Source organism: Ovis canadensis, chromosome 3, assembly GCF_042477335.2.
Source record: "Ovis canadensis isolate MfBH-ARS-UI-01 breed Bighorn chromosome 3, ARS-UI_OviCan_v2, whole genome shotgun sequence".
NCBI lineage: Eukaryota > Metazoa > Chordata > Mammalia > Artiodactyla > Bovidae > Ovis > Ovis canadensis.
Genome location: NC_091247.1, coordinates 513001 through 528597, shown reverse-complemented (window position 1 = coordinate 528597; position 15597 = coordinate 513001). Strand labels below are relative to the sequence as shown.

At 59.5% G+C, this 15597-nt stretch overlaps 1 protein-coding gene across 12 annotated transcripts in view; it reads right to left on the bottom strand.

Moving 5' to 3' along the window:
• Nucleotides 1-211: 211 nt before the first annotated feature.
• Nucleotides 212-15597, bottom strand: part of PNPLA7 (patatin like phospholipase domain containing 7) — an 83218-nt gene continuing 67832 nt past the window's right edge. For 9 of the 12 annotated variants that reach the window (XM_069579655.1, XM_069579647.1, XM_069579653.1 and 6 more), the window contains 12 exons: nucleotides 12645-12827; nucleotides 12008-12126; nucleotides 5389-5545; nucleotides 3574-3690; nucleotides 3367-3436; nucleotides 2702-2818; nucleotides 2085-2233; nucleotides 1590-1742; nucleotides 1402-1512; nucleotides 1039-1186; nucleotides 723-826; nucleotides 212-585 (listed from right to left, as the gene is read on the bottom strand). In XM_069579655.1, coding sequence (XP_069435756.1) covers nucleotides 553-585; nucleotides 723-826; nucleotides 1039-1186; nucleotides 1402-1512; nucleotides 1590-1742; nucleotides 2085-2233; nucleotides 2702-2818; nucleotides 3367-3436; nucleotides 3574-3690; nucleotides 5389-5545; nucleotides 12008-12126; nucleotides 12645-12827 — 1461 coding nt within the window. In that variant the 3' untranslated portion in view covers nucleotides 212-552. The remainder of the gene's footprint in view (nucleotides 586-722; nucleotides 827-1038; nucleotides 1187-1401; nucleotides 1513-1589; nucleotides 1743-2084; nucleotides 2234-2701; nucleotides 2819-3366; nucleotides 3437-3573; nucleotides 3691-5388; nucleotides 5546-12007; nucleotides 12127-12644; nucleotides 12828-15597) is intronic. The other 3 variants (XM_069579649.1, XM_069579648.1, XM_069579657.1) reach the window with 1 other exon arrangement.

Here is a 15597-nt window from a genome sequence, read left to right as displayed (position 1 = left end):
CCTGAGAGCTCCGGGGGCTTCATGCCTCGTTAGGCGGATACCAGCACCATCCCGACCCTGGGTGCCCTGCCTGCCTGGCTTCGGGTCCCAGGGTCCCACGCAGTGACCTCACAGGCAGGCAGGCAACACTGTACCCTCCAGGGTCAGGACTGTGAGCTGCCCATCTTGGCGAGGCCCCCAGCCCCAGGGACCTCAGCACAGGGACCACATGTCCCGCATAATCAGATCTGCCTTTATTGATAGGCAAAGCAGAAACACGAGGGCTCCAGCACGAGAGGCCACAGGGCCTGACACAGCCCTGACGACTGCTGCGTGTGCAGGCGATGCCAGGGCCAGTGACCCTCCAGGAGAGGCCAGGGCAGAGTGGCCCCAGAGTGGCACTCCACACTGGGCCCCAGCGGGTCTCCCTGGCAGGCTGGAAGAGCTGTAGGAGCTAGGCACTCTGAGATGGAGCCGCGGGAGGTGCTGGCTTCAGGGTGGAAACTTCTCCCCATTTTAGTCAGAGAGCTGGGGTGCTGAGGAGTCCTCGGGTATTTGTGGGGAAGCCAGACCTCAGTGTTGATGCCGAAGTGAGGGCTCATCCTCCTGTTAGTAAACAGCACACGGTCAAGGTCAAGGTGGGGGCAACCCTGGAGGGCAGCAGGGAGGGAGCAGCTGGCCTGCTCTGGAGCCCTCAGTGCGCGTGGCTCAGCCAAGGGGCACAGGGTGTCCAGGCAGCTCACCAAGTCGGAGCCCTGGTCGGCTGGGGCGCCTTGGAAGTCAGCATACGGGTCCTTGGAGCCTCCCAGCAGCACCTCCTCATACTCAGTCTGGTAGTCAGACTCATCTGGGAAGAGAGCAGGGCCATGTGTGCCACCTCCTGAGAGCAGGGGCGGGGGCCATACACGGGCAGGGGTCCTGCTGTGCAGCCAACCAGGTCTAGGGGCTGCCAGAGGCAGCCTGGTGCCCAGGGCAGCTTACTGAGAGTGAGGGTCAGGAGGGGACGTTGCCACCACCACCCTCAGCTGTTGGGCATGTATGTCTCGGGAGCCAACTCACCGTCCCCAGCAGCCACCTTGGCAGGCTCGATACGCGATACAATCTCAGCAAGGTCCGTGAAGGAGGCGTTGGGGCAGGTGAGGACCTGGGGGCGGAGGTGAAGAGGCCATCTGACCTGCTCCTGACTGCACCCGCCCTCTCTGCGACCCTGCGTGGGTGATGGTGGAGTCCTGAGCAGTCCCACTCCAGCAGCCTTCTCCCAGCAGAGCACTTCCCGGGGGAGAGTCAGAAGAGGCCTCTGCCAGGGACAGGGGGCACCTGCCCTCCTGATTGGCCGAGCAGGGGTGCCAGGTGCCGCAGGGGGAGGACTGGCACCAGGGGGTGGGCCTCGGCGGGGGCGCGGCCGCCTGCTCGGGCACTCACGTCGCTCGCCTTCGTCTTGCTCGTCCCCTGCCGGTCCTGCAGCATCTTCTCCAGCACGCCGCTGCGACCCCAGATGTCAAACACTGTCCGGCCGTGCTGGTACCCCACCTCCTGCACACACAGGGGAACCCCATGACGGGAGTGGGCGCGCCAGGAGGCCCGGGGGCGCAGCCGGCCTGGACACTCACGCAAATCTCATCAAACTTGCTGAACTCCAGGGTGCCATAGTTGTCAATCGGGGGGCGCAGGTACTCGCAGTACTCGCTGCTCTTCACCATCTCCAGCTGCCGGACGCAGCACACATAGGCCAGGCGTGTCTGGATCTCAGCCATGTTCAGCACCTGCCGGGCCACAACACTGAGTGTGGCTGTCCTGTCCCCTCAGGGCTCCTGGCCTCCGTCTGGGCACAGCCACTGTGTCCTCCCTGGCCCCTCCATTCCCGCCCTCCCCATGGGGAGACTGCTTCTGCTGGACCTCGGGGAGGGGTCTGGGCCTCCACCATGGGGTCTGGAGCCTTTACGCATGTCCCCCTCCCCAGAGCTGGTCCCAGGCAGGCAGGGACCATCCCTCGCTGGGCCCAGAGCCTGGAAGACACTACTCTCTCCCTGCCCGTCTCAGGGTCTCAGGGACGTGGGTACCAGGGCGTGGGGAGGAGGGGCCAGAGCAGGCAAGGCTGGGCCCACCTTGACCTTCGTGGCCAAGGGATTCCAGCGCTTCCACAGGAGCCACCAGCCCGAGAGCGCGTCCCCGTAGTTGGTGAGGTCTGTCTCATCCCGGCTGCCCACGTCAATGGCAATCACCACCTTTGCCCCCATCGACCTGGCCACATCCGCTGGGGAGGAGGTGGCCCGGTGACCAGTGGGGACAGGTGCGCAGAGCCCTTGGTGGGAGCACAGCTGAGGGGAGGCTGGGGTAGAGCTAGGGGTAGGGGCAGAGCCTGCCTGAGAGGCGCTGGGGCAGCACGCGGGCCTGGGGGCGGGTCTCCTCTCCACTGTCACACCGGGGCCTGTGCAGGGGCTGGTGAGTGCAGAGCTGTCCAACAGGTGGCCGGCGTGCCCCAGAAGGGGCTGTGCCCACAGCAGCCGCGACACCTGCAGGCTGTTAGTTCTCGCTGTGGGCACAGATGGGCCCTAATTGCACCGACCGCCACTTGGCCTTGCTCTGAGCTCTGAGCGCCGCAGAGCCAGCGACGGAGCCATCTGCCGGCAGCGGGCCTGCGTGCCTCCTGCACTGCCCCGCCGACGGGCACATGGAGCCATGGGGTCAAGGCAGGTGGGCGCCCCTCCCACCTGCCCAGTACCTGGGAGGTTGTTGACGTAGCCCCCATCCATCAGCAGGTGCCCGTCTTTGGGGTCGCAGAGTGGAGGCATGTAACCCGACAGGGACATGCTGGCACGCACGTACCTCCACAGCGATCCTGCAAGGGTGCGTGGGGTGGGGGAGAGGGGAGCAGACCTCCGCTGCTAGCAGCTCAGAGCCTCGCCCAGACAGGCCCTGAGCCCCCGCATGCCTGGCCTGGCAGAGGGCGCCAGGCCGGGCAGAGGACACCCTTCCTGGGCACCCTTGGAGGAGGAGGAGCTGGCGGGGCTGGCCTTGCTCCGGGGCTCCCCACGCCTCCTCTGGCTACGACCTGCTGCCGGCTCTGCCACCCCCCTCACTGCCAACCAGACTCATTTCAAGGGCTCCCCGACACTCTGGCCTGGAAAAGGGCCCTCAGCTGCCCACCATGGGCCGGCCTTCCCAGGGACCCCCCTCGAGCAGTGCCAGACCCTGAGTGCAATCCACACACTGCCGTGCCCCTCACGCCCCACTCTGCCCCCGCCTCCACTGACCCTGTAGCCCTCGGGCCCGCAGCAGTCGTCTTGTTCAGACCTCCCCGAGTCCCTTGCCTCGTCTGGGGGGCACGCCTTCGCTGGAGCCACTCCGCCCCGGCTGGGAACGTGCGTCCAGGGAGGAGGCACTCACCGTCCGTGTGGACCCGCATGGCCGAGGCGGAGATGTCTGTGGTGACGGCGAAGTACGGGATCCACAGGTCCTGTGAGGAGACAGGACTCAGACGGACCAACCCAGGCTGCCAGCCCTTGATTCTCAGGGCCCAGGGCATCTAGACCCAGGCAGCCGGAGACCATGGACTCTGCTCGGGCTCCCAGGCAGTCCTCGCCAGGGCCGCACCTCAATCTGCCTGTCCTTGAAGACGCTGGAGATGCTGCTGTTGAAGCCAGCCCCCGAGAACATGGAAGTGATGGGGTAGGTCAGGTCCAGCATGGTCTTCACCATCGACATCATGTCCTGGGGGGGCACACAGGGGACAAGTGAGGCCCCCGCAAAGGAGAACTGATGCACAGCCCTGCCTGTAGGCACAGGCAGCAGCCAACCCCGCGGGACCACCAAGAACCTGCGTCAGGAGAAGGGAGTGGGCACACGGGCACCCCTGCTTCCTGCAAGCAGAACAGGGGCCTCCTGGAAGCACCCAGGGTCTGGGGGGAGCACACACCGCAGCCTGAGTGGCAGGGCCTGGAGGTCCCAAGGGAGCAGCCACTGACCCCTGGCAGGCTTGACCCACTGGGCCCTTGCTGCCTGCTCAGAAGGGCCGGCTCTGGGCACGCTGGGATGAGGCCATCCAGGCCCAGGGCTGGCTGCATGCCCACCGCTGCCCAAGCCTGGGTGCCAGGGCAGGCGCTCCATCCCCCCGACAGAAGCAGGGCCCTGCCAAGGGCCTCACTGCCAAAGCCCCAGGACACCGGGGAACAGAGGCCTGCCCTCCTCAGTGAGGCTGGACAGCTCGGCCTGTGAGCACAGGATCAGGAGCGCCTGACCCCTCAGGGCTCGGGGTGAGGAGGAAGGGGCCTCCTCCCTCCCCAGACAGACCCGGGAGGGGAAAGCTCAGGCAGGGGCTGCAGGTGGAGGGGGCAGGTGCCCAGGCACTCACGTGGGGACCAGGATGAGCAGGAGCGCATGTGCTCTTGGAGGACAGGGACCCAGGCGGCCCGGCATCATCCCCAGGCTCTCCCTCCTGAGGAAGCCCCTGCTCAGCACCGCCCCGCCACGCCCCTCCACGGGCCCACAGGCAGGGCCGCAGGGCGGCCCGCGGGTTCCAGCCCCACACCCGCGCAAGGGCTGCCCAGCAGGCTCAGCACACACTCAGGACGGCAAGCCATCAGGCCCGAAGCTCCATGTCTGTTCCCACAGCCCCAGACCAGCAGGGCCAAGAAGGGAAAGGCCTGCCCGGCTGTCTCTGGTCCCTCACTGAGGATGGAGCCTCACTGTCCCCTGGGGCCACTGCCCTTGCAGGCTGTCCTCAGTGACAGGAGCCTCGGGGACATGTGCTGGGCAGACGGCCCGCTCTGAGAGCTTCTGCACAGAGCGCGACCGGCTCCTTTTCTTTCAAAAATGAGAATGCGCTTCTGAGCCTTTTCACGGCCTCAGCCTGGGCTCCGTCCTGCTCCCCCTCTCCAGACAGAGCTCTTAGGAGGTGGGTGACACGCCCCTCTGTTCCGCCCCGGCCCTGGATTCCGGGCTGTCCTCTGGTGCCCGTTCACTACGGGCCCACTGTATCCACGTGTACTTCTTACTCTCTGACATCTGGGGTCTCACACACCCAGGGAGGGAGACAGCCCAGGGCCCACCCAGCCCTTCCGGAGTCCACCCCCAACCCCCTCTATCTACCGCACACGCCAAGCCCGAACACCTCAGGGCCAGCTGCCAGGCAACAGAGGGCAGCCCCGAAGCCCCAGGTCTGCAGGAATTACTGGAGCAGGCAGGTCTCAAGCTGTGCGGCCTGCCCTGCCCTGCCCTTGCCGCACAGATCCCCAGGCCAGGCCTCCCCCACCTGCCTACCAGCACTGGTGCCCCGGTGGGCGTGGAAGCACGGTGTACCGTGGGTGCACGTCCTCAGTCACCTTTGCAAGACCAGGCGCCAGAGCCCCCGGCCCCAGCACCGAAGCCCTCGCTGGCCAGCCACGCTGCAGAGCCGCTGCAGGGCCTCACCTCCGCCCACTGCTTGGCCCGGATGCGGATCTGGCTGTAGCTGCGTTCCTCCGAGTACAGGGCGCCCATGAAGGCCCCGATGGACGTCCCTCCGACCATGTCCACCGGGATGCCACACTCCGTCAGGGCCCGGATGACGCCCACCTGCGCGCAGCCCCTACACCGACAGGAGCAGGAAGTCAGCGCCCACTCTGCCCGCCAGGACCCAGGACGGCCGTCCTGTCCTGCCCACCCCTCAGCGCCCACATCCTGCACACGTCGTGGGAAGTGGGGCAACGGTGGCAACTCGGACAGGAGCAGCGGTGCTCCTGAGCAGCAGCTGGCGCTCAGCCTCCTCGTGGGGGCGTTGGGGCTGGCTCTGGGTCAGGCGAAGGCTCATGTCTCCACGTCTGTGGGGTGCCCACCACACAGCCAGAAACAGCACCTGGCAGGAGCAGAGGCCCCAGGACTGCAGCGGGCGTGGGGACAGACGGCAGGAGCGGACAGAGTGACACTGAGAGACAGGGAGGGCGGGAAGGCCCAGAACCGACGACCGACGCCGAGCCTTGGGTTCCAGAAGCACTCTGAACGCAGAGCACAAACGCAGAAAGCAACACCATTCCCTCACCTCAAGGTGAGGAAAACTTTAGACCAGACTGAGAACAAAAAGGCATGCTACCCCCAAGGGGCAGCACCCGGAGCTGCGGCCCGCCCGAGCTGGCTGGGAGGCTGCGGCCTTGCCACCCGGCCCTTCTCAGACAGCGTCTGCGGGCCCATAAGTCAGGAAAGAAAGAACAGCTTAAATCGAAGAGGGCAACATTAAGGAAATAATAAAGACCAGAAATGAACGAACCAGAAAACAACATAATCGACAGGACCGAGAACTACAAGCAGGTGCTTTGAAAAGATGAATTCAGTTGATAGCTCCTGGTAAGACTGATCCAGAAAAGTAAAAGCAGGGGGAGAGAGACGTGGGGGTGGGGCAGGGAAGGAGGGAGACAGGCGGTTGTCGTAACCTCAACACTGAAGAAGGGAACGTCGTACAGACGCTCCAGTTAAGAAGTTAATAGTAACCTTGTGCCTTAAGTAGGGAAAATCAGATAAAATGGACACGTTCATAACACAAGCTATGAATGACACAGCTTCCCAGACCCGACCCTAAAAGCAGAGAACCCGGATCGCCCTATAACCATCACAGCAGTGAATTTTTAATTCTTGAATCCTCACAAAATTTCATGTCCAGACGGTTTTACTAGTGAATTGTACTCAACATAAGGACGAATAGCAGGAGCCACATAAGACCTTCCAGACAACAGAGGAGGCAGCAAACAAGCCTGGCTGCACTTCAGCTGAGGACAAGCACAGCCCGCTTCCCACGGACCCGGGCGCCTGGCCGGCAAGGTAGGGCCACAGGCCGCGGAGTCTGTCCCAAGGAGGCAGCGCTAGAATCACTCAGTGTGATCCATCGTATCAACAGAATAAAGGAGTAAATCACAGAATCCCACAGACCCAGAAAAACACGCCCCCGTGATAAAAGCTCGGTCGGCTAAGAACAGAAGGCACGCCCTCAGTCTGGTACAGGGCGTCTCAGAGACCAGGAGCTGCGCGGCACTCAGCCATTAAAGGGGGTGTGGTCCTGACACTGCAGGCAAGGCAACAGCTCTCTCAACACCTGCTCAGACCTGCGGAAAGCTCTAACCGGGGCAACAAACGAGAAGAGAAGCAAAGGCATGTACGTACTTTGCAAAGAAAGAGGAAATACTTTCTTTATTCTTGGAAGACGTAACTGTACGTATAAAAAATGCAAAAGAACTACAGAAAAGGAAACAGAAGAAGTGAATTCACCGAGGTTGTAAGACGGCGTATTTACAAACATTGCTTGTGTTTCTGCATACCGTCGACAGACAGTGCAAAGTGAAATTTAACGCAGACCACTTACAACAGCACACACCCATGCAATGCCCGGATGGTTCTAAGCTCCACGCGGAGGTGCGGAGGAGTGAGGACGACCAAGACCATTCAGGGAGAGGGAGGGCGAAGGGTCACACTGCCTGATGGTCTCCTACAGAGGCGCCCGCAAAGCCAGGGCGAGGGCGAGGGCGAGGGCGCACGGTGCGGTCAGGACAGCAGGCCCCAGAGCAGCCCACACGTGGGCAGGTGCCGGCAGCTGAGCCGGGTGCCGTGGCAGCTGAGCCGGGAGGGAGCGATATGAGGGAGAAGACCCTCACCCACCGAGAGCTCTGCCACTCAGAGGTGGCAGCTGTGGGCGGATTGCAGGCCCAGAACCACAAACTTCGAGAAGATGAGGCCCCGGCAAGAGCCCCCCGAGCCCCAGAAGTTAAACTGTAAGAACCCGGGAAATCCCACTTCACCAGGTTAAAATGAGCTCATCAAAAAGAGCCACTAGGAAAGCTGCAGTACATATACACAAGGGAGTATTACTCAGCCATTAAAAAGAATCCATTTGAATCAGTTCTAAAGAGGTGGATGGAACTGGAGCCGATTATACAGAGTGAGGTAAGCCAGAAGGAGAAACACCAATACGGTGCACTGGCGCATGCACGCGGGATTCAGAAAGACGGTGACGATGACCCTGCATGCGAGACAGCGAAAGAGGCACAGATGTATAGGACAGTCTTGTGGACTCTGTGGGAGAGGGTGAGGGTGGGACGATTTGGGAGAGTGGCACTGAAACATGTATACTATCATATATGGAACAAATCGCCAGTCCAAGTTCGATGCAGGATACAGGATGCTTGGGGCTGGTGCACTGGGACGACCCAGAGGGATGGTAAAGGGAGGAGGGAGCGGGGTTCAGGATGGGGAACACGTGTATACCCGCGGTGGATTCATGTTGATGTATGGCAAAACCAATATAATATTGTAAAGTAATTAACATCCAATTAAAATAAATAAATTCATATTAAAAAATAAATTTCAAAAAAAGCCACTAGGAAACAAAAGTCACAGACTGGAGACGGTCTCAGCAATAAACACATCTGGCAGAAGACTTGCATCCACACCACACACAGCCCCTCCAGCGGCACGGCAGAGGACACGCCGCCGGGCAAGGAGGCCCCGGAGCCCGAGTTCAGGGATGCAGACCAGGCCCCAGCGGCACCGGGAGTGTGGCCACGCTCGCCCCGACAAGGCCAAGGGTGACAGACGCGTGGGCAGCCGGGCCCTCACAGCCTCTGGGGTGTTGGATACATTCAACTACTCCAGGCAGAGGCGGTCTGCTCCTAGGTGTTATCCCACAAGGAAGATTCGCGTGCAAATGCTGACAGCCATCCTGTGCATAGCAACCAAACCCAGCACACAACCCAGACGCCGCGGACAGGAGCCCAGAGTCCAGGCAGTGATGCAGCCGGTGCAGCCGGGGCACACAGATAGCACGAGGCACACAGCTCACGGGCCGGGCAGACACAGGCCAGCAGAGAGGAAAACTCAGCAGGCGAGCACCGATATGCTCAGAGAGGCTCAAACTGTGAGACCCAGGCACTTCAAGTTCTTTCAGAAACACAAGAATGAAGAGACTTGCCTGCAAGACCCAGAGGGAACAGGCCTTGGGAACAAAATGACATGGGACTTCACAGCAATCCTAGAAGCTACACGGACAATAGAAAGAACTCCCGGGGAGACCACTTCCACCCAGAGTCCCACAACCAGACTGTCCTGCAAGTGTGCACAGAGCCAGCATGCTCTCTGCAAGCATGCTCCCGGCATCGGCTCTCAAGAAAATTTCTAGAAGAGTAACAGGCAAATTTGGCCTTGGAATGCGGAATGAAGCAGGGCAAAGACTAATAGAGTTCTGCCAAGAAAATGCACTGGTCATAGCAAACACCCTCTTCCAACAACACAAGAGAAGACTCTACATGTGGACATCACCAGATGGTCAACACCGAAATCAGATTGATTATATTCTTTGCAGCCAAAGATGGGAAAGCTCTATACAGTCAGCAAAAACAAGACCAGGAGCTGACTGTGGCTCAGATCATGAACTCTCTATTGCCAAATTCAGAGTGAAATTGAAGAAAGTAGGGAAAACCACTAGACCATTCAGGTATGACCTAAATCAAATCCCTTATGATTATACAGTGGAAGTGAGAAATAGATTTAAGGGCCTAGATCTGATAGACAGAGTGCCTGATGAACTATGGACGGAGGTTCGTGACATTGTACAGGAGACAGGGATCAAGACAATCCCCATGGAAAAGAAATGCAAAAAAGCAAAATGGCTGTCTGGGGAGGCCTTACAAGTAGCTGTGAAAAGAAGAGAGGCGAAAAGCAAAGGAGAAAAGGAAAGAGAAAAGCATCTGAATGCAGAGTTCCAAAGAACAGCAAGAAGAGATAAGAAACACTACAGCGCCTTACTAGACGTCACTTTGAGTAAATTTCACTAAAAATGCTGCAGCAGACCAGCTGCTCCAGGCGCCTCGCTGCCCCAGCCCACAGAAAGCACCCGAGTGCCCCCTCACCTGGCAATTCTAAGCAAATTGCCTGGTTTCCAGGCCCACTAGCTCAGCTTTCACGAAAAAACATGGCACTGATGCCGCCTCTGAATCACCCAAGAGGAACAGACACAGAGCTCACTAGCCCCACCCCAGTCCAGGCGGCACTCAGGGCACCAGCGTCACCATATGGGGTCCCTCCCGGCAGCCTGAGGTCCTGATCCCAGCCCAGCCCTTAGAGCGAGGCGGCAACAGGCAGCAACACGTGCTGTGAAGGAAGATGAAACCAGGAAGGAAGCTGGAGTTGGGGGCAGGGTCCCCCAGAAGAGCAGCAGACCACTTCGCCCCACTTTCCCTTCCTTAAGGGTCCGTCCCTTCCCTAAAGGCCCGTCCATTCCCTGAGGGTCCATCCATTCCCTGAGGGTCCATCCGTTCCCTAAGGGTCCATCCCTTCCCTAAGGGTCCATCCGTTCCCTGAGGGTCCATCCCTTCCCTAAGGGTCTCGGGCCAGAGCTTCGAGCCCCAGCATCTCCAGTCCTAGGGAAGCGAGGAGTGTTGAGTCCAGTTAGACAAGCAGTTCTGAGGCTCATCTGCATTCTCTTAGACCTCATCCAGCTATGATTAGCCGAGGAGTGGAGGAGCTGAGCAGGGAGTCCACCCTCTGGGCCCCTCTCTCCTCCAGCTCACTCTGGAAGGGGTGTCCTCTGGCCAAGGGAGGTAGTGAGCCAGGCCCCTCCAGTGGGCCTCAGGGACAGGCGGCCAGCCCAGGGAGTGCCCTGATGTCCATCGCGGCCAGGGGCGTGAGCTCCAGCCTGCAGGGCACCCTGGCCCTGGGACCCGCCCTCGGGGGGCAGGGGTCCAGTACAGATGCTGCCCTACCCCTCCGCACACCGCTGCTTCAGCCGGCGGCCTGGGCCTGTCGCACCCTCACCACACACCTGCCGCTCCATTTCTGCCCCGGGTGTAAATTTCTCTTTAACACATGTCAGGAGAAGGGCAGCAAGTGTCAGGACAACCTGGGGTTCAAGCTGTTTGGGCTCAACATCCTTAAAGGAACCCACCCACCAGCCCAAGGAGCTAAAGGCTGCTTCAGAGGGTCGTGAACAGAGCAGATCCCTGTTTCGTAAAGCAAAGAGAGGCTCACCTGCAGGCCAGAGGAAAGAGGGGGCCATCAGGAAGAGACATGCTCTCCTGCGGCCTTCATGGAGGGTCACAGCTGTGCGTGGGAAGCACACAGGGACCCATGCCCACACCCACGCACACACACACCCATCCCATGCACCTACACACACACACAGCCACGCACACACCCACGCCCATGCACACCTACACACACAGCCACGCACACACAGCCACGCCCATGCACACACACACAGCCACTCACACACAGCCATGCACACACACCCATGCACACACAGCCACGCACACACACCCACGCACACACACCCATGCACACACACAGCCATGCCCATGCACACACACCCACGCCCATGCACACACACACAGCCACGCACACATACCCACGGCCATGAACACACACACACACACACACCCATTCACACACACACACGCCCATGCACACACACCCACAGCCATGCACACACCCATGCACACACACACACCCATGCACACACCCATTCACACACACAGCCATGCAAACACACCCATGCCCTTGCACCTACACACACACAGCCACACAGACACACCCACGCCCATGCACACATACAGCCATGCACACACACCCACGCCCTTGCACCTACACACACAGAGCCACACACACACCCATGCCCTTGCACCTACACACACACACAGCCACGCACACACACCCATGCCCTTGCATACACACACACAGCCATGCACACACCCATGCCCATGCACACACACACAGCCATGCACACACACCCACGCCCTTACACCTACACACACACATAGCCACGCACACACACCCATGCCCTTGCACCTACACACACAGCCACACCCACACCCATGCACACATACAGCCACGCACACACACCCACGCCCTTGCACCTATACACACACAGCCATGCACACACAGCCACACCCATGCGCACACACACACATGCCCACACACACAGCCACATACACACACCCTTGCCCATGCTGCTACACACACCCACACATCCACACACCCACATCCAGGGAAGGGCATGGGAAGCAGAGGGACTCACCTTGCTCCCCCTCCCCCAAGGACCAAGGCGATGGCATTGCCGGTCAGCACTCTCGCCAGGCGGGAGAAGTCTGAGTGCCGGTCCGGGGGCCTCTGGCAGACCCGCTCGTACAGCTCCACCTATAAGAGAGGCCAGCAGAGAGAGCCAACCTAACCCGCTGCTCTGCCCAACTCCTGACCCAAAGCTGTCTCCAGGACACGCCGGTGGTTCTGAGCTGAGCCGTCAGCACCTCAGTGCCTGGGCTCGCCTGGGAGGGCCCCATGGCCCTGGGCCTCACCGCCACCACCACCCCACGCAGAGGGTGTGCGGGGCCTGAATGTCTGGGCGGCGACACCACAGTCAGCTTGTGTCCACCGTGCTGCGGGGCCCCGCTCCCACTGTGGCCCGTGCCCAGTCTCCAGGGTGAGGACCCCAAGGAAGAGGTGCCTCAGGATTCGCGGCTTTTTCTGTCCAAAGGAGGAGGCAGGGCCAACCTGAGGCCCCTGGGCTCGGCTCTGGCAACAAGTGGGGGCTCCTCCATCAGCGGTGCCGCCACACAACAGTCAGGCTCGAGCAGAACTGAGAGCCCCATCAGTGCTGCAGGCTGGGGTCAGAGGTGGAGGGAGGGCAGGAGGCAGGCCCCAGGGCCCCAGCTCACCAGCTTGGGCAGGCTCCTCCTGGAGAAGACTCGGCGAGGGCAGCAGAGGTGCAGGTGGCCGGAGCACCAGCCCCGCATGTTGAGCCACTCCGCGGTGCGGGCCGGGGCGGGCCCGTCCTGCCGGTGCAGCAGTGCCAGCTGCTTCTGGGCGCGCACGGCCGAAGTCTCCAGCATCCGCTCCAGCTGAGGGAGAGCGGAGCGCGAGTCAGCCAGCCCAGCAGAGCCCCGGCCGACGGCGGCCCCAGGCTGGACACCCCCTCGCCCATCAGCCCACACAGGTTGCGGCACCGGCCTGGCTGTAGTGTGCTGGGCCCTTCCTCTGTGAAGCCGGGCCCAGGGGGTTGCAGCTGCGTGCCCGCCGAGCTCTGGGGGCCTGCAGGCAGGGAGGGCACCGCCCTCTGCTTCTCTAACATGGCCTCGTGAACACACGCTGCAACCTTCTTCGGCAAAGGGGCGCCGCTCCTGGCAGAACTGGAACCCGCAGCAGAGATGACAAGTTTGTAGCTAACCCAGGACGGGGCGGAACGTGAGGTGAGCACAGAGGACGGACACAAAGCAAAGAGGTGATGACTCCACCTGACGCCCGGGAAGCTGGAGACGGTGGGACTTCAGGTGCAGGGCGATGAGCACGGGGCCCCAGGCCTTGCCTGGCAGCACCGCTGACTGCAGTGGGGTCTGGCAGCTCTGTGAACCTGAAGACACAGCCTCTGGCTCAGCAGCTTTTCTAGGTGGCGCCCTGAAGACACCCTTGCACACGCGTGCAGTGAAGAACTTTCGCAGTCCACTGACGGAACAGACAGATGGTGGGGCGTTCACAAACAGAGACTCAACAGCCATGAGACGAGGAAAACAACGCGGAGAAAACCCAGGAGCGTGAGCACTGAGGGAAAGGGGGAGTCGAGACGGCACAGGCTGCAGCAGTGTGCGGGCTGAGAACCTCCAGACGTACAAGCTGGACTTAGAAAAGGCAGAGGGACTAGAGATCAAACTGCCAACACCCGTTGGATCATAGAAAAAGCAAGGAAATTCTAGAGAACCGTCTATTTCTGCTTCATTGACTACACTAAAGCCTTTAATGGTGTGGATCACAACAAGCTGCGGAAACTTCTTAAAGATATGGGAATACCAGACCACCTTACTTGCACCCTGAGAAACCAGTATGCAGGTCAAAAAACAACAGTTAGAACCTTACGTGGAACAACTGACTGGCTCCAAGTTGGGAAAGGACTACAGCGAGGCTGTGTACTGTCACCCTGCTTATTCAGCTTACACGCAGCGTGTATGCGTGCTTACCAAGCCCCTTTAGTCGTGTAGACTCTTTGTGATCCCAAGGACTGTAGCCCACCAGGCTCCTCTGTCCATGGGATTCTCCAGGCAGGAACAGTGGAGTGGGCTGCAGTGCCCTTCTCCAGGGGATCTTCCTGACCTAGGGATCAAACCCGTAGCTCCTGCACTGAGGCGAATTCTTTACCTCTGAGCCAGCCAGGAAGCCCATATGCAGAGTTCATCATGCAAAATGCTGCACTGGAGCCAAGATTTCCAGGAGTGACATCGACAGCCCCAGATGTGCAGATGATACCTCTCTAATGGCAGAAAGTGAAGAGGAACCAAAGGGCCTCTTGATGAGGGTGAAAGAGGACAGTGAAAAAGCTGGCTCGAAACTCAATATTCAACAAGCCTAAGATCATGGCATCCAGTCCCATCATTGCATGGCAAACAGATAGGGAAAAACGAGAAGCAGTGACAGATCTCATTTTCTTGGCTCCAAAATCACTGCAGACAGTGACTGCAGCCAGGAAACTAAAGCACACTTGCTCCTTGGAAAGAAAGCTACGACAAGCCTAGGCAACGCATTAGAAAGCAGGGAGATCACTTTGCCAACAAAGGCCCATCTAGTCAAAGTTAGGGTTTTTCCAGTGGTCACATACAGATGTGAGAGCTAAGCCATAAAGAAGGCTGAGTGCCGAATAATTGATGCTTTCAAATTGTGGTGCTGGAGAAGACTCTTGACAGTCCTTTGAACTGATGGAGATCCAACTAATCAATCATAGAGGAAATCAACCCTAAATATTCATTGGAAGGACTGTTGCTGAAGTCGAAGCTCCAATACTTTGGCCACCTGACGGGAAGAGCCGACTCACTGGAAAAGACTCTGATGCTGGGAAAGATTGACGGCAAAAGGAGGAGGTGGCAGATGGTGAGATGGTTGGATAGCATCATCAACTCAACGGACATGAATTTGAGCAAACTCCAGGAGACACTGAAGGACAGGGAAGCCTGGCATGCTGCAGTCCACGGGATTGCAAAGGGTCTGATTCAATTTAGTGATTGAACAAAAAACTTAGTGACTGAACAAGCAGCCAACAAAGATGGCATAAAGTAGAACACTATTCACATAAAAACAGTGCCGTATACACACAGAGTGAGACGAGGCGCTGGCTTCACAGGAGGCCACCGGGGCTGCTGCTGGCTGCCTCACGGCCTCTGTCTCAGTCCAGCTCAGGCACTCAGTCGGTCTGACTCCTTGTGACCCCGTGAACTGCAGCACGCCAGGCCTCCCTGTCCATCAGCTCAGTCGTGTCCAACTCTGTGTGACCCCACGGACTGCAGCATGCCAGGCCTCCCTGTCCATCAGCAATTCCCGGAGCTCACTCAGACTCATGTCCATCGGTCGGTGATCCCATTCAGCCATCTCATCCTCTGTCCTTCCCTTCTCCTCCCACCTTCAATCTTTCCCAGCATCAGGGTCTTTTCCAATGAGTCAGTTCTTCACATCAGGTGGCCAAAGGATTGGAGTTTCCGCTTCAGCATCAGTCCCGCCAATGAATAGTCAGGACTGATTTCCTTTAGGACTGACTGGTTGAATCTCCTTGCAGTCCACTCTCAGGAGTCTTCTCCAACACCACAGTTCAAAGGCAACAGTTCTTTGGCGTTCAGCTGTCTTTACAGTCCA